General features: G+C 38.9%; 1 protein-coding gene across 1 annotated transcript in view; it reads right to left on the minus strand.

Moving 5' to 3' along the window:
* Positions 1–19,178, minus strand: part of CMTM8 (CKLF like MARVEL transmembrane domain containing 8) — a 33,474-nt gene extending 14,296 nt beyond the window's left edge. The window contains exon 1 of the mRNA XM_081971297.1: positions 18,453–19,178. Within this exon, the coding sequence (XP_081827423.1) occupies positions 18,453–18,617 (165 nt within the window). The 5' untranslated portion in view covers positions 18,618–19,178. The remainder of the gene's footprint in view (positions 1–18,452) is intronic.
* Positions 19,179–19,755: the final 577 nt, after the last annotated feature.

The raw sequence follows: 19,755 nt of genomic DNA on the forward strand, positions 1-19,755 counted from the left end.
TGTGCACCTTCGGTGTTTAGTCACCACATGACCATGGATGACTTTAGACAGTGCTGGCTCTTCGGCTTTGAAACGGAGATGAGCACCGCCCCCTAGAATTGGGAATGACTAGCACATATGTGCAGGGGGAACCTTTACCTTTTAATGATGTTATTGTGGTGGAATGTAGTCTGGATTCCCAGAAGGAAGGACTGCTTTTCAGAGGACAAAAAGGCAGTTTATGCAAACAGCCTGGCAAGATTCTATCTATATGCTGATATTGTTGTTGTTGTTGTTGTTGTTGTTATATGGCATTGTTTAAATTAGCCAAGAGAGTACAATGTTAATCAAAGTAGTAGCTTGGCTGCCAATTTACTAGCTCCTTTGTGATACATGCTCATTCACTTCCCAAGGTGTATCACAGAAGGGAGAGCTAGCTTAGCACCAGAAAGGAAGACAAGTGGCTCTTCTTGCAGCAGCAGCCAGGCCCCCTCCTTCCACAAAAGCTGCCTTGCAAATGGGATTTGCAACCAGGAACTTTCAGAAACCAGCAGGAATCTGATTCCTGCATGAAGCACCAGCTCATCTCCCCACCAAAGTGGTACCTATTTATGTACTTGAATAGAACATGCTTTCAAACTGCTAGGTAGGTGACAGAACAGCCTGCCACTCTGTGCTGGGACTCAAAAAGTTGCAGCAAAGACCAACTCTAGTGTCATTAAACCACTGAGTCACCACGTCTCTTATGTCTACAGGTGAAGAGCAATAAGGGAAACTGGTCAGAAGTAACTACAGAAATTGGTTTCTGTAACATCTAAAAATCTATGGCATAAACCTGATATATTGAACAACCATTGAGTTTTATATTTTATGGAAAGAGGTTAGGCTATATCTTATTTATCTAGATTTTGACAATTTTGATACATTTACTCTTCCTTTTATGCCTCAGACGAAGGATAGGAAATCATCTCAATCTGTCAATCGAAGTAAGAATTACCATATATTTCAGAGTATAAAATGCACCGGAGTAAAAGATGCACCAAGGTTTTGAAGAGGCAAATTTAAAAAAAAAGATTCTGCACTCTGCAAACCACCCAAAAACAACCCATTTTTTTCCAAAAAAGGGGTATGAATAGCCCTTAAGAGGCTTATAGAGTGCTCCTGGGGGCAGAATGAGAAAAAATGGGCCGTTCTTTATTAAAACGGGCCCATTTTTTGCCAAAAAAGGGCATGGATAACCTTTAGGAAGCTTATAGTGTGTTCCTGGGGCCTGGGGGGGAGGTGAAATTGAGCAAAAAACAGTCAGTTTTTTTCACCCTCTTTTTTGAGGAAAAAAGGTGCATCTTATATTCCGAAAAATACAGTATAACTTTCTAGTATATTGTAAAAGCCCTTTTAGCAAAATCTCTTGCTTGAAATACTTGATCAGGAAAAAATGCCACACATTAAAATCAATTGTATGGGTTTAAAATTCAGTCTTGTAAGGAAAATGTAAATGACAAAATGTAACTAACTGAAAAAATTCAACCTCATTCATCAACTGAGTGTTATGAAAAGTTTTTAAATTGGCCTCAACAATGGCACTTTCTAAGCAGACTTTTGACCTTCTAAAGGTTCATCTTGCTCTGCAAATATTTGTACCTAAAGCTTGCTTCTTCAGTACAAAGGGGCAAGAAATTACATTAGCACAATGTGTCTGTACACTTTTAATATAACTAGAGTCTGGAAAGAAATCTTTAAATTGCAATAATTAATCAAGTGTTCCTTATATCAAAACAAAGAAGTAATATAAACTTTTAACACATTATTGATATTATCAAATAATTTGTCATTTAAAATGTATGATTAAAACTGACTTTTACTAAAACCAGTAAAAAGATCTATTCTTATTTCATATAAAAAATTAATAAGACTGAGTAGTCTATTAGAAGAGTTACTTTTTATCAGTAATTTTTTTGTTTTGAGGAAAGAAACTTAAAATATATAAATATATCTTGGACTACCATAAATCATAAAATAAAGATAATATTTTGTATTTATGTTATTATATTTGAATACAGGACAATTCCTTTATAAATGTGGAAATTATTGACTATTTTTTTGTTATGACTTCAGAAAGATACAACTTTTTAGAAAGCATGATCTTTATGGTGAGAATATATTACAAAGAGTATAGATCTTGGGTTAAACTAAAGCAAAAAACAAGTACAAAAGATTTATTTTGTACTCCCTATATTTTTTTGGTAATATTTTTCTATCTAAATTATTTTGATAGATGTATGCCTTTTCCAAAAGCAGTGATGTGACAGTATTCTCTTCTTTCTACAGTGTGAAAACTGGGCAAATACCACATTGAAATTTGAGGCAGAAATTCACATAAATCACTTCAAATAAGAGGACTTGTGCAAATCCTCAAAATGAAACGAAATAAAAGTTGAAAGGAATTTCTATTCTTCTCTCATTAAAATTGTACTTTAAAGCAAACTTTTGCATTAACTCAATAGCCCTGACAAGTATCACACACTTTTTGTAATAGCTCAGAGTTGCAATAAGAGGACAGTATTGCTGAATCATAGAGGTTGTTGGAGGTTGTGTTCAGTTTGTGCAAGTGGAAGATTCTGTTTATATTCTGTGCTAAGGATTCTGATTTTGGCATCCAAGAGCTACAGGGACTGGTACTTTGATGCTGTAGCAGTAATGGGCTACTTCTTGGCTGAGACCATTGGAAGGGGAGCAGACAGTAGCAGAGAGCCAGAGGTGCTGGACACAAGGATGCTTGAATTCGGTTTCAACATCTGAAGATCTGCAGATCAACTGAAAATGCTCCGCATTTGTTTCTGGATGCCAGTGATCAGCTGAGAAGAATGCAGAGAGAGACACCCTGGCTTGCTGGCTAGCAACGGGGGCAGCAAAAATGTGAACTTGCTCTGTGGAGTGTTTTTTTTTCTATCAGGGCAACCTGGTCTACCCATATATGGGATGGACCATAATGCTTCCACTTTCACCTTTCTTTGTCGATAAATATAAATTTGCTCTGTGGAGGTGACAAGTGACTCCTTGGAGTTTGTTCCTCCTGCCTGCTGTTTGGTAACATTGGTGGCAACCACCCCAAATATTTTGTATTAACTGGTGATATCTGGATGATGTGAGCAGGCAATAGCAGTAGTGGGATCAGATTTCATTATTATTAGGCACACACCAGCAATACAAATAAAAGCATAAAATAATTACAAAATTAAAACCAAACAAGATAATATATTATGATTAGTGGTGGATTGTCAATGAGTAGTTAAGACATTGTAATTTTGCATATAGTAACAAAATTTGGCTATATTAAAAAAAAATTATATCATTGTGATGTGATAATAGCACTTGTATGTAGATCAGTATTTCCTGGGTGTTTCATTAGGTGAGGTGTAGGAGTGGGATCAATACGATGACTAATATTAATGCTAGTCAAAGTCCAATGGCTTCTGCAGGGCTTATGATCTTAAGTGGCTGTCATCTTTTCTCCTTCACTGACAATTAGGACCACAAGGTGATGTAACATCAGGGACTTAGCTGACCTACTAGGGTTTTTGTGAACTTTTGATGCTTGTCAATGCTGTGTTTGCCAGAGAACTGAATTTTGGAAGTCAAGGGCTTTTGATTGTGGAGCTAGATGAGTAGAAGTAGAGGGCTAAAGGAAACAGTTTTATTACTTGTGTGAGAGGCAGAGAAGGACAGCAGTGATTTCTCCTGGTCATTCTGTTCCATTCCCACTTGTAATAAGACTCTTCTCATGCAAGAGTATATTTTGGAGGGCTTGTATTATTGAAACATGTGTGCAGCACAGAAAGGGAACTCAGGAGCCTTTCAGGAATATGCTCTCTTTGGCTTTGAATGGCACAGCTGAGATCTAAGACAAATGACTATTATCTCAGACATTTTAACAGCTTTCAGAGATTAAGACAAAAGGTTGGTGACAGCCTTGATTGTGCCTGCATGGTTTGTCTCAGTGGATCCTGGGGAATCCCAGGTTTTTAGGAGGGATCTGGGAGATGAAATCGCAGAAGAGTGTGATGTCCCCCTTGGAGGATCCTCAGATTCTTCCTCAGAGGTCAGCTCAAGGGAGGATGAGGTCATTCCTGGCACATCAGGAACTGGGTTAATTAATGACTGAATGGCCAGCCAAAATACATTTACAGGGGGACAGTTGCTGAGGACAGGTTGCGGGGGGGATGGTCAGTGAGGAGGAGGAGGAGCTGCCTTCCATGGTGAATCCAAGAACATGCAGTGCAGAGCAAAGGCAAGAGCAATGGAGATCTGCCAGATTACTCAAGAGAAGGCCCAACCCTTCTTGATGGGCTGCACCGGAAAACTATTTTTCATAAGAGGCAGGAGGCGGCATTGCTGGGAACGACGTGTTTAGTTTCTGGCTGTCTTTGTTCCTCATGTTTCCTGCTGGACTTTGGAGACTCTGAATTTATCTTGCCAAGGGGTTCTTGTGGGTATATTTCAATTTGGCCTGGTGGATTAAGTTTTTTGGTGGACTTATTTGTTGGAGCGACTTTCCATTGTTTATTGGCCATTGCTTGTAGCTGGATTTATTTGGGACAGTTCTGAGGCTGGCTGAAGAGAATTGTTGGCAACATTAATAAACTCTCTAAACCACACTTACATGTGGGGCGGGGGGCAGCCCAAAGAAACAGCAAGAGCTATGCTGCAGGAAAACAAACGGCAGAAAACTGCAGTAATAAGAATATAAACTTTGCTAGTTTTATGATACTAGCAGACTGCCATTCAATGACCTTTTAAAAGGTGATTTGATCCTTACTGGGGAGGACTGGGTTGTAAGATCCCCTGCAAGTGTGAGGATTTTTTAAAAATGAATCTATTAATTTAAAACAGTTTGAATAGGCACTCTATGCAGATCCTGTGGCAGTTAAGGCATGATCTGGTTATCTGGAAAGAATTTGACATTGTTGGGTCTGAAGTACTGGCTCTTTGGAGCTGTGAGTGGATATACCTGCATTTTAGACCCAGGCCTTGTTGGGAACATGTAGTTGGCTCCAAATGGTGGCAATCTTCCCAGAGAGACAAGATGGTCTCATTTGTTCTTAAGGAAATAGTAACACAACCCCTTCTTAAGTAGCCATTGTGGGATAATTTCTGATCTGTCTCTAATATATTCTTTTCAAGGAAGGTTATTAAGAAAGTTGTACTGAAGCTTTAAAGAGCCCTGGATGAAGCAAATTATTTGGATCCCTTTCCACTGTTTCAGAGCTGGCAAAGTACAGAAACAGGATGGTCATGGTTGTTGAAAACCTGTGGTAGAACTGCAACGGAGGTGTTGAATTCAAATTGACCATCGCTGATCTCTCAATAGTCTGATATCATTGATTATGACATATAACTCCAATCAGTCCTAGCAACACCAGTTATGGGGGATTATAAAGTATGCAGTCTAACAATAGATTTAAAGCTTCAGGATCATAAGATACATACCCTTGCTGCCTAAAGGAGATCCCAAAATTCTCTTGAATGTATAGAATATATAGAAATTGCAACAGATGCAGGAAACTCTGTTCTAATTGCTTCATTGCTTAATATTTGCCAATTTCTTGATTGAAATGAATTTACAAGTGTACTATTATCTCTAAACATATTGGCTATGTTTAATGTAGTTAATTTGGGTTTTTGTCTTACTGTAATTCAATCTAATCCAGAAAGGAAAATACAGGGTATTTGTTCACATTTTATATTAATCTAAAGGTGAATTAATCACACTATAGCTTAACATTAAATATGAACTTTAATAAAAATGTCTGGCTCACACACAGAGATAGGTGAAAAGAAGCATCACAGTCAGTAAAGTATATAAATGTCAATATTAATGGAACTGACATGCGAAGCAATTTTGCAATATTAATCATGACTTAAATGTAAGTATCCCATTTTCACTGCCTTCTCTGAGAATTCTTTGGAATTCATCTGAATTATTTTCAGAGCTTCTCCCCAGAATTGTGGGAAGCTGAGTCCCAGAAGCTGATTCCATTCCTGGGTCTGGGATATTCCTAGTTAGGGGTCAATTTTCAGCCTTTATGGGGTAAAGTTGACTAAAGTTTTCAGTTTACTAAAGTCAACTGAAATTAAAGCTGCCTTTATGACATATAGACCAGTGGTGAAATTCAATTTTTTTTACTACCGTTTCTGCTTGGTGGGCGTGGCAGGGGAAGGATACTGCAAAATCTCCATTCCCATCCCACTCTAGGGCCAGCCAGAGGTGGTATTTGCTAGTTCTCCAGCTACCACTTCTCCAGAACCTGTCAGAACCTGCTGAATTCCCGATATAGACACATCTTTCATAAACTTGCTATGTGAGGTGTCCATATCAGTGACCATTAAAGTAACATGTGAATTCACTTTCCAGTGAGTTGTGCCAATATCAACAATAAACCACGGTTACAGTTTTCGCATACCCTGCAAGGTGAATTAGAATTAGCAGGGAAAGGCATGTCCTGATTCACATATTATATTTAACCAGACATGAATAATTTGAGGCCCAGGATACAAGCAATTACTCTTCCACTACTACCCATTGTATAATTTCTTGCCATTTTTAAACACTCAAGACTTAAAGATTTTTAAAAAATGAATAGCCCTAACTTTAATCAAAAATCTCTGTTAAAACAAGGAAACTCAGCTCTACTTACATATCATAATTGGTCTATTCCCATGATGGCGAACCTATGGCACGTGTTCTGGAAGTGGCATGCAGAGCCATCTTTCCAGGCACGTGAGCCATCACCCGTTGATCTTCTGAGTTCCGGCGCACCGGCCAGCTGGTCTTCATGTGCATGGGAACTCCAGAAGAGCAGCCAGCCAGTGTGCCACCTGGTCTTCTTGTTTCTGGAACACATGCGCATGCAAAGACCAGCTGGCTGGCCTGCTGGAACCTGGAAGAGCAACAGGCAATGGCTTGCATGACCAAAGATGTGCAGAGGGGATACCGGTGGTCGATGGCCTGGAGTGCCTGGCCAGCTTGGGCACCCCACAAGAGCAGTAGCAGCAGCGACAGTGGCAGGGCGAAGGGCAGGAGCGACTGGCTGGCTCCCACAGCCACTCCCCTACCAGTGAACTGGGCCCTCAATGGTGTCTCCATGCGTGAGAAGCTGCCCTCTCCTCTGGCGGCTCCTCCTCCTCCAGCATCCCAGCTGGATGCAGCAGTGCAAGAACTACCACTGCTCCTTCACCCCCGGCTGGCTGGCTGCCCTGCCTGCTCTCCTGCCGCTGCTGGGGCAAGGGTGGTTCTCGCACTGCCACTACTGCCTGGGATGCTGGAGAAGCCACCATCGGGGAGGCAAGTTGTCCCAGGAGGGCCAGAGGAGTGTGAAGCTCCTCATGCATGGAGATGGTACCAGCTCTCTAATGGGGGAGCAGCAGTATGGGCTGGCCAGTTGCTCCTGCCCATTGCCCTACCGTTGCTGCTACTCTTCCAGGGCTACGGGGCTGTACAGAAGATGAGTCCATGTGGGAGGAACATATGTCCGGCACTGGGGTAAGAAGCACGTTGGCCGGGAAGTGGCAAGAGTGGGGGCTGCACTGGCACCCCAGAAGAGTAGCAGCAGCGGTAGGGCATTGGGCAGGAGCAAGTGGCAGGCTGGGGAACTTCATTGACACTCTTCCGTTTTCTGGTGTGCATGCACACCTGCCATCTGGTCTTTGCGCACACATGCACCCCAGAATCTGGAAGACCAGTTGGCCAGCGTGCATGTGCGTGCCAGAAACCAGAAGATGTGCATGCTGAGTGGCTGCTTTTCTGGTTTCTGACATGCACATGGGCATTCCCATTTTGGCACTTGAGGCCAAAAAGGTTTAACTCTGGTCTATTCATTGGGGCCCTGATTAATCCTCTCACCAAAATGTTTCTCTACCATCAAAAATTGCTGATTCCTGCACTAAGCTGTATCTTATTAGTAATAATTTAGTGAATAAAATGCAATTAGCTTGGTTCATACTTTGCTCTAATTTTAAAGTCCAGTGAACTAGAAACATTGAAATAGCTGTAATATGAAACTTTGGAAGCACTGGGCGTGGGGAATATGCAGGATTATTACTCTTTAAAAGTCAATGCATAGGAAAAATAAATATAGACCACAAAGCAAACATCACTCCCAAATGACAGGAAGCACTGTATAAAACAAATACGGTACTAAGAGAAACAAATACATAATGGAACTGAATAAAAAAAATCTTAGTAAACTTTTTCAAGGTCACAGAGCTTAAATGATGCTTTTATATGAAGGAAACATTTTTTTAAAGACAAAAGAAAATTGCTTAAAGCATTGAGTTTATGTTTTTATTGTTTTTCTGAAAATCTTCATTAAATATAGATATCACTACATATTGCATTTGAACTTCAGGATCAGTAGCATTTAATTCCATGCCATTGTCTCCATTTTACATACAGCTCAGTACACTGTGAATGGAATTACTGTAACTGAAATTTTGGATCAGGAAAATGAGAATACTTCACTGTTAGAAGCAACAGTCCTTCCCATTGATGGGAATGCTGGCTCCTCCCCTCCCTATAGAAGTGAAGCCTCCTCAGTGCTAAGGTAAATAAACTGCACTACAGTCATTACAGGAATAGGAAGATTAAAGGACAATGTAAGAAAATGGAGCTTCCTAATTGGAGATACTTTATGTGAATGTGGAGAACAACAATCCATCTCAAATATGCTACAGTACATACAATGTTCTTCAACATGTATAGAGAAAGACTCATGCTGGCAAGAGAAAATGGTTCAATGTGGAGATCACTTCCGATTTCCGAAGGCGACGGACGTTGGTCCGCTGTTCGCTTCTCCAATGGGCTCCTTTTAGGAGCACAGGGGGTCTTAGAGGGACCACCTGCCATAGGGCGGCTTGCTGGAACCCCCCAGATAGGTGGCAGCCATGGGGGGGGTTCCAGTTTCGCCTTAGGAGTCGGAGAGCGTAGGGGGTGCATAACAGCACCTTCACTGAATGGATTCCGGAAGGAGAGAGTTAACTACATGCAGCGGCTGAAGTGCTGGAGGTGAGAAATTCACTCCAATCTCCTTAATTGCTTTTAACTGACAAGTAGCAGCTTTTTTACAAGTTGTGGATTCAATCTGTTTGAAGTAAGAAGATTGGAGGGGGGGTTGCTTTTTTTCTTCTACTCCTCTCAGACAAAGTGGCATTTGGACTGTCTCTCAATCTCAGAATGGAGATTTGGAGAGCAAAAAATTGAATTAGCCACTTGAACTAACTATATGAAAAGATTTATATCATAACTGCAAGAGCTGATTGCTGAGTTATTTTGAAAGTTTTATGGAAGTTTTTAATGTTCTGCTCCTGATCCCGAGAAGGAGCCAAGATGGCCTTCTTCCTTCTTCTTCGCAGTTATAAATGAAGTCTGCCTTTTGAAACTACCTTTGAAGAAAGTCTGGCTTTATATTATCCCCCCTGAAGGACTCTTGGAGCCTCTCCTATTACGTGGTCTTTCTGAATTTGGACTATTTGATTTCCTTTTTTTTTCTGAGTGACTTCCTGGCTTGGAACTGTGACAGAGAGTTAATTTTCACTTTTGGATTTGCCTGTCTTCTCGGACTCATTCGGCTAAGCGCTTCACTGACACCATTTCTTTTGCAAAAGACCTTTACTCTTTCTGAACAATGGGGCCCAAAAAAACACCTACAGGCAAAGCAGCCTCGGCACCAACTTCTTTTACATCCAGTCCAACGATTCAATAGACAAAAATTTCATCATTTTTACAAGAAAAGACTGGAGAAAGTTCAAAGGATTTATCTGTTACTCAAATGTTTCAAGCTATTATGCAGGGTCAAAATGAGTTGAAAAAGGAGGTAGCAGATTTTAGAGATGAGCTTTAAAATATGCAGCAATAAATAACAGAAAATAAACAGAGAATTGGGGTACTAGAGGAGGGCGCAGCTGGACTGGAGGAGGAGGTTAAGGCAGTCCAGAAGGGGGATATAGAATTGGAAAATTTTATGGCAAAGATAGAACTTGAAAGAATTTCCTTCTTTCTCAGATTCCAGAACCTACCGGAGACAGAAGATTAAGATCTTAAGGATATTATAAGTACAATTTTAGCAGAATATATTAAAAGAGATAAAGAACAGTTGTGGTGGGATATGGATCTGGTTTATAGGATTAATTCAACATATGCCAGAACACATAATGTTCCAAGGGAAGTACATGTTAAATTTCTTAGGAAGACCACGAGGGATGAGATTCTAGGGGCTCAGAGGGGGGGGACCACTAAAAGATAAAGATAAAGAAATTGCCATTCTTAAGCAAATTCCGAAAAAAAGATAAGAGGAAGTATTCCTCCTTATCAAAGAAATTATATAATAAGGGAATTTGGTTTAGATGGTTATTGCCAGAAGGAATGCTAATCTTCTGGGAGGGAAACAGAATTAGAATTAACACAGACGTGGAGGCAGAGGCCTTCGTTAAAAAACATAGTGCCCTCCTAGAGGACGGAAATATAAGAAGTAGTGAAAAAGGCGACAAAACACAAGACATGAAGGAGGGAGGGGCTGCAGCTCCTCCTTGGAACAAGGGAAAGGGAACAATAATGGAAAGACTCAGGTCACAAAAATAAATATATCTGGAATATCATTGTAATTGTTGATATATTAGAAAGTGGCAAAAGAGATGATTGAACACATGGTTGATACAATGTATAATATGCTGTTTCTACTTATCTTTTATCTTTTGTTTTTTTTTCTGTAAAAGTTGTGAGAATTGGAGAGATTCCTACCTCTAGCACGATGGAACTGCCCCCCCCCCCAAATTTTTTTGTATATCCACCTACCCTTTTCCCCAAAAATTTTTAAAAACCAATAAAATTCTTTCGGAAAAAAAGAAAAGAAAATGGTTCAATGTAGTCAAATGCTGGGTGAATGCCCTTTAATTTTAACCCTATTTATTCTACATACTTTTTACACATGCTATATTTCAATGACCCTATTTTATTTGCTCAATGTTGAAGGTTATGTCTATAATTTGTAGTTGCTTCTGACACAAATAAAGAAAGTGCTAAGGAACCATTTCAGAGGTCTCTGTAATATAAATAGTGATGCAGCTTCTTATCAAAACAAACACTTTACTCCCACCCCAATTTAATTAACGATATGAAATACAGCTATGGAGGGGGGGTGGGACACTGGGTAGAGATTGGTTTTTGGAGTCTCTCTTAATCAGTAGGAAGGACAATTGCTTTACTCTGGTGTTCTTGGCATATCAAAGTCAACAGTGATGAGGACAATTAGTGTTAGTTCCAAGATTAGCAATGTGGAAGTTCTCTCTGTGTGAACAGTGTATGAACAGTTTCTTATGATCAATTCTCCTGAATTCTTTGTATGCAGAATACCTTCTGTGTTACATTCCTCTTGGGTTTTCTTTTATAAATCTCCAATTTTGATCCTTATGGCAAATTTACCCGTTATCACTTCTTCTGCAACAAGGTAATATGGAAATCACTTAAATAATATATTTAACCTCAAAGATTTCAGAATATTTTGATATTTCAAGTACACTCTCATTTACATTGCCAAAAATATATAGCATGCAATATATTTTTACTGATAAATACCGTATTTTTCAGAGTATAAGACTCACCAGGCTTTTGAAGAGGCAAATAAATAAAAAAAGGTTTTTGCACTCTGCAAACCTCCCCAAAATGGGCCCATTTTTTTTCAAAAAAAGGGGATGAATAGCCCTTAGGCTTATAGAGTGCTCTGGGGTGGGGGCAAAAACTAGCAAAAAATGGCCCATTTTTCATGAAAATGGGCCTGTTTTTTGTCAAAAAAAGGACATTGATAGCCTTTAGGAAGCCTATAGAGTGCTCACAGGGGCTGGGGGGGGGGGCAAATTTGAGCATAAAACAGCCCATTTTTTGCTCATTTCTGCCCTCCCCAGCCCCCAGGAGCTCTCTGAAAGCCTCCTAGGAGCTATGCATGGCCATTTTGGTGAGGGGGCGGGGTTTCAGGAGGCAAAAAGTGCTGTATTCAGTGTATAAGATGCACCCACATTTTCAGCCTTTTTTGAGGGGAAAAGGTGTGTTTTATACTCAGAAAAATACGGTATGTTCTATAGTATTGCATAAGGGATCGCATCCTGCCACACACATCCCTGCGACCAATCCGCTCTCACAGGAAGGGACTTCTCCTGGTGCCGTCCACCAGGCAATGCCAACGGGCGACGCCCAGGAGTAGGGTCTTCTCTGTGATGGGCCCAACCCTCTGGAATGACCTCCCCCCCGACATTAGAACCACCACCGACTTCCGCTCCTTCCGACTAAAATTGAAGACTCACCTGTTCCGATTAGCTGGCCTGGCACATTCATAACTTCTACCTCCTGGCAGATATATTTTAACTGGTATTTTAGGGGAACTGTTTTTAAATTTAACTTATGGGATATTTTTTAAGGGTTTTTTAAAACTATATTTTAGATACTTTACTTAGATGTACAGTTCTTCTTTTAACCTCCTCCATAACTATTTAACTATTTAACTATTTAATTATTCAACTATTCATGTTATGTATTTTTATGTATGGACTGTACACGGCCCTGAGTCCCTTCTGAGAGAGGGGGCGGTCTATAAGCACAAATAAAGTAAAGTAAAGTAAGATTTACTCCCAAATAACAGAAAAGTGAATTCTAGCCAAAAACATTTATCTTTAATGCAGCATACAATATGTATACAAAAGATAGCTCTAAATTGCCATTGCCAGTTTTTACCAACATTCTTTGGTAACTCCCTACAAAAGGAGTTAACATTTGATAAGAATGCTCTTCCTGCAATATGAAGCTATTTCCCCAAAACCTATGGTGATTTCTTGTTTCTAGTTATTCTTGCAAACAATGACAAAAGGATGCATTGAATAAAAATTCTATTTTTATTCTCAAGACAAACAGTTTTTGCATCAACCCAGAGTAATTTATAAAGGTAGGGCAAAGTGCTCACCCAAAAACAAGTGGAACAAAGGTTCTTGTAAAGATTGATCACTTAGCAGCAAAGGGTACTAGGAAAAGACATGCACATACTCACCCACCCAAAAATTACAATGGTATTTTTATAATCCTTTGAAACAAAACTCATCATCAACGTGATAAATGACATTTCTATTTTATATGTAAATAGCTAGATCTCCATTGGCCAATAAAAGTATATTCTGCTATTAAAAATATTTAATATATTTTAATATAACAATATCATGAAATACATTACAAATTAAAAAGAGACCCAGTGTGGTTTAGAATTTAAGGTGCCAACAGAATGCGAGTTTTATTCTTGCTTTAGGTATGAAAGCTAGCTGGGTGACTTTGGGATAGTCACTTTCTCTCAGCTGAACCCACCTCACAGGGTGGTTGTAGTGAGGAAAATAAGAGGGAAGAGTATTATTATTATATGTTTGCTGCCTTAAGTTTTTTCATATAAAAAATACAATGGAGGCAAGGTTAAAAAAATAAATAAATAATGTTTCCATTGTACATACTAGATGTTAAGATTATATTAGCAGCATAACAATAATCTCTCAGTTTCCAATCACTTACAGGAACTTTGGCAGAATCCGACACTAAGGGTGTGGCAGCTAATGAGTGTTTCAGGAGAGAACAACTTCACTCACTGACTATGGGTCAACCTCTTCGCCAGAGGCAGCTGAAGCAGGAACAGTACAGTTGGAACTTGATGGTGTTACTACACTAAACTTCTACAAAATAACAGTTTTCATTATCCAACCACTTTGGACTCATTGCCTATTAATGCAAATTTATTTGTTAATTCTAAATAAATAAATACAAGGTTGGACTTTAAAACTGCCTTTGTTCTACTAAGGCTGAGTCAAATGTTTTATTTTCAGTCTTGCTATCCAAAGGGCACCATCATTCAGTTTTTAAATATAAAATGAAACTATAAAACTGCTTCAGACAACCCAATCAACACCAACAACTAAGTTCACATAACACATTAACTCAAGATTGGTTGAGTTATTTTGCTGAATATGCTCCAATTGATTGGATAGATATACTGGATTAACTATAAACTACAGTTAATAAACTACATGAGGGCTAACACATAAACATCAAACAAATAAGGTTGGGGCATGGTGCTGTATATGACCTGGTTCTGTATGTCTTTAGTAAGTTCAAATTGGATTGTATTTATGATATGATTTCACCTCAACTTCTAGCTTCAGATTTCCAGAACAACAGAGTCAGTGATCTAGTGGTTCAAGCACCAGGAGAAAGCCAGAGACCATGAGTTCTAGTCCCACTTTAGCCATGAAAGCCAGCTGGGTGAATCTGGGCTAGTCACTCACTCTTAGTCAATCTCACCTACAGGTGGTTATGGGGAAAATAGAAGCAAGAAGTATAGGTAATCCTTGACTTACAACATTTCATTTAGTGACTGTTCAAAGTTATAACGGCACTGAATAAAGTGACTTGTGGTCATTTTACAACCATTGTAGCATCTCCATGCTCATGTGATCAAAATTCAGATGCTTGGCAATTTGTTCATATGTATGACCATTGATGTGTCCCAGTCATGAGACACCTTTTGCAACCTTTTGACAAGCAAAATCAATGGAGATGCCAGGTTCACTTAACAAATGTGTTACTAACTTATCAACTGCAGTGATTCACTTAACAACTGTGACAATAAAGGCCATAAAAAGGCCCAAAATGTCTTACTTAACAACTGAAATTTTGGGCTCAATTGTGGATGTAAGTTGAGGACTACCTGTAGTGTTAGATATGTTCAGTAAATTAAATAAATAAATTAAGTTAATTTCTTTTACTAAAAGAAATTTAGTAAAAGAAAAAGTGAGATAAATAAAAAAGATTCTCTATATTTTGTTTACTGGAATGCATGTCCAGACATACAGTGTCATGGGGTTGGGATGGATTAGTATATTATGGACTCTAACTATTCATAAACAATTATTTATGTCTTAATGTGCTGTGTTAATCCAGCCAGTTGTGATTTATCAAATTATGACACTATGCTTCACCTTGTCTGGACTTGTAAAATAAATTGGATTAAACCTGAATAGTATTTGGATGGACAGTATTAGATACCCTCAGGGCAGTAGGTTAGACTATGTTTAAAAAAATGTCTTGGAAAAATGCAATGACAAACCACTGCATTATAACTAAAAAAGAAAACACAACCACAAAATCACCAGGTTTACAATGCAACTCAAAGACTGGACTTGATTTCTTTGTGAGCCAATGTATAGTGTAATGTAGCATAATTAGTGAACTATATGAAAAAAAGTTTAATGTCTGAATTTATCCTGTGTATATTTTCTTAATGGAAAGCACCCAAATATAGAGGGGGGAAAAAACCTTGTATTCAAGATTATTTAAAAAGATCACCTGCTTCCACATGATTTTTTCCCATCTGTTCAGTTCACTTGTGGAGATCTCACTTCATTTGACCTTATCAAATTCAAATAGTGAGAATGAATGTAGAGCTGGTTTCAGAGAAAGTGCCTTGCCTTCCATTTATACCAGAGATGGGGAACTATGGTCCCTTTGACTTGTACACTTCAACTCGCAGAATTCCTGAGCCAGCATCCAAGTCGACAAGTCATAAAAGGGCCATAGTCCCCCATGCCTGATTTATACTGACAAAACTTGACCTCAATTTCTCAGAGCTCTATATGAATGGCTGACTTTCACTTGAAGCCTATCTTTGCTAAAAGTTGGATATTATTTCATCCTTCTTTTTTTTAACAATTTGTATATTTTTAATCCATATACTCCTAGTATCATTTATTGCTAGTTTTTCTTCCTATTGTTGAATTCCTCTTATGTTGTATTTATTATTTATGAAGTTCATGGATTCTATTTTGAAGCCATCCAGAGAAGCAGGTATCTTCTGTTAGGTAATACAGAAATGTAATAAGGAAGTGTATTTAATATTTAAAATTTCAGACAAAAACATGGGTAAGCGTAAATTCCATTTTGAGAGTCTTATCTTGACAATTTTTACTGCTGCTAATTTTAGTCACCAATATATATTGTGCAGCATTTTTATATTTGTAATGCATTTTTATATATTTAAAAATAAAAAATACGTCAAATACTTTTGTTAAGTATAAATGCAAATATAGCGCACTACAGCGCAATTGTTATCTGCTGATCTTTTAAATGTTATAACTATTTTAAATTACATTAGTCACTAAGTTGCCTGTTGCAAATACTAAGGCTGTGGGAGAAAAATATTTAAATCAGAGATGGATAACCTGAGTCCCATGGTTAAATCTTATAATTCCATTTCCTTCCCCTCGCAGTTCCCATTTATCTTTCTTTAGCCTGCTCCAAATGGACTATATTTCAGTAGTGCTTCTGACAAAAAAAAATGTTATTCTTTCCTCTCATTTTAACCCAGAGAACATAGAAAGTTAAAGTCTTAAATTGACTTTCACAGCTGGGAGGGGATCAAAAAACCCATCAGCCCAGCACAAAATGCCATAAAATCCAGCTCCATCTACATGTTGATGCAGCTGCCTCATTTGGCATCATGTTCCCTGACATTGAGGACCCAAGTCTTTCAAAAATGTAGCTCTGGCTAAAAAGGCCCACCATTATTTTTAATATATTGTATGAAACCAGTAAGTAGATAACATAAATCTTTGCTAAAGTGCAACATATCCCCAGCTTTCTATTGTAATTCTCATAATAAATTACTCCAAACATCTCCACATTCTCTTCCGGGCTGTTCTTCTACAATGCACATTACCGGAGTGGTTTTCTAGGCTGAAGTCTGCACTCCTTAGCATCATTTTCTCTCTTCACGGTCAGTATGTTAACAGAATAAGGTATGACTAGCGTACTGAAGTGTTTATAGGAATAAGGCCTGCCCTGTGTACCTAGTGTCATTCTGCTCAGGAACAACAACAGGATTCACCTGATGCTGAGTCCTTATTAATCCAATATCCATAGCAATCACTTGATCATCCTATATTCTCTCTTGAATAAAACTGCTGAAGTGAAACCCAAGCAACTTTCCAACTTTTTCATTCCAGCACTGTTTATACATGCTTCAGCCAGCTGAATGTATTCTTTGTAGAGACTTTCAACTGTCCTGAACCTGAATGGTTCTCAACAAATGGAGAAAACCAACTACTAAGAGTGTCAACTAGACATATAGAATAGAACTAAACCTCAGAGTTAAGAAATGTAGCACTTCAGAGTTAAGATGTAGCATTTCAGAAAATGAGCCAATTTAACAGTAGCTGCCTACAGATCTTATCTTATGGGAAGACAGGAAATCTCTTCTAGCTTTTCAATAATGGCCCATAAAGCAAATATATAGGAGACTATTGGCTATTACAAAATTTCAGGGAAATAAATTATATGAGTGGGCTTGAATAAATTGATTAATCCTTAATTTGCTCATCATAGCTATATTCTTTGTCAGTGTAACTGACAAATATAGCTATTCTTCTGGGGGAAATATTGTACTTTTTATAAGATTTAGCAATAAATTACATGTTCCTTGATTATTTAATTTGCACAAGGCTTGGCAGTATAAAATAGTTTCACCATCAATAGTCCTTGACAGATCTGAAATAATCTAAAAGTTTTGCACATATTCAGGGTACTCACAATGTGAATTGACTGTAAATTGGGGGAAGGGATTGCCTCCAAGTCAATCTTGATGACTACATGAACAACTTCCTGCAGAATTCTTGGCAACATTTTTGAAGGGGTTGACTATTGTCTTTGTCCTAGGGCTGACAGCCAAAACTGGTCCAAAGTCACCCAGCTGGTTTCCTAGCAAGTAAGGTGCTCCCAGTCGAGCACCTTAACCACTAGACCAAATTGGCTTATTTCATACGCCAAAATGAATAAATAATATCCTTCATTATTTTAAATTATGGCTAGGTTTTCAGAAAAGTATCATTATATTATGTTGACTTATAAATTGCTTCTGAATTTTGAGGCCTCACCTGTAAAAAAAACTTAAAAACAATATGTGAAAAGAAATGAAAATACCGAAAGGACATAATTTGAATGGTTTTAGATGAAGAGGGAGAAGGCTGACTAAATTTAAAGCTTTCTCCTGAGTTTTAGCCAAATGCCCTTTTTTGCTGGCTAACTTGGCAGTGGAAGTATTTGTGGTCTGCTTTGAGTGAAGGTAGGAGTAAGGTGGAAATCTCAAATCCTAGCAGCTGTGTTAACAAAGTTAAAACAAATAACCAGATTTCCGAATTGCAAGCCGTACTGACCAGTAAACTAAGCACGTGGACTGCGTACCCAAACCTCCTAAGGCAAAATGAGGTTTGAGGTAACGTGCGAATTCAGGCTTTTGTTGGCGCGTATGTTTACCGTATACTCCAGAAGCCAAGTTTGTGAGACTTACTTTTACTCCACACGTACATTTGCATTGCTTACGACCGCCCCTTGGGAGTGCTAGACTTACTATCTCAACCACCATGAGGACTCCAGGAATCGTCTTCAGAAATTCTTTGTCGTATGCGAGCGTGCTGGATCTGGACGCTAAAGTAGTCTCGAAGGAGCTGCTGGTTGTGGTCACCATGTGCGAACGAGCGCGCTCCTGTTGGCTCTCACGGGGTGTCTGTTCCATCTTCAGCGGCAGCAGGGACACCGTCGGGAGCTTGACCGCCAGCTGCCGCAGCCAAAGGCAGACTCTTCAACCCAAAGGCTCTGGACTTCTGGCCGAAGGTTGGCGTCCGAAGAAGCAAATTACGCCCAGGGCTCTTAAGAAGGCGCAGGTTTTGGCGCAGCGTCCGCAAAGCGTCGCCTGTGAAAAGCCCCGCCGGCGGGACAACTGGGGGCAGAGCTAAGGGGACGCACGCGGGCGGGGAGATGCCTCCGTCACCTGGGGCCGTACAGTTTGGGGAGGGGTCGGGGAAAAGAAAAAAGAGGGTTACGCTAGTTCCAAGCGCTATTGCTGCCTATTCCAAATTGGGTCGGTTTGGAATTTTGTCAAGCTAACAAGAAACGTTATCTTGACCGACTTTACTATTGACTGGGAACACTTATCTGGGTAAGCGCCTCTGAAGTCAGTTCCGAAAGAGGTAATAGAGATATAGTTGGGTCGAACAGAGACCTTGAAGGATTGAATCAGAAAATGCATAATTGTCGTTAATCAGTATCTCCTCCACCTTCTCCTGTTCTTCATTATGTTTGTTAGCGACGAGAATAACAAATGCAAAAGCACTTGCAGATACAGAGACTCCCTTATTTTCTAAGAAAACATAAACTTCTATATTCTCTTTTAATTTTCAGTACTTTTGGTTTTGCTTTGTTAATAAAACAACCGCCCCTCAGAACCTAAGCGTCAGTATAACGTTTGAATATTTCTGTGAGCCATTTTGAGTTTTAAATAGTTTGTAAAGCAGGTTTCACGGCAGTTAATGAAGCAGATTAATTGTCTTTTGAATACAGGCATGTATATGCTTGGCAAATCAAGCAGTCAATACAAAGACATACTTGATCAAACTCAGCATAAAAAAATGGACACTAATGCATTACCCCTGATGTAATGCCAACTCCCAATTTATCATGGATAATAAAACAGGCTGATATTCAACAGAACAGTAGACTTTAACAAAGTTACATGACCAATGTATACTTCTTTTGTTTGAACAGTCTACTTTTCCATGGCTATATATTCTTTATTTATTTATCAGCACAAATACAACATATATATATCCAGTCACCAAGAGTTGGGTTTAAATAAAAATAAACTTTACTTGCAT

The sequence above is a fragment of the Natrix helvetica genome (genome assembly GCF_964273705.1).
Source record: "Natrix helvetica genome assembly, chromosome: Z".
NCBI lineage: Eukaryota > Metazoa > Chordata > Lepidosauria > Squamata > Natricidae > Natrix > Natrix helvetica.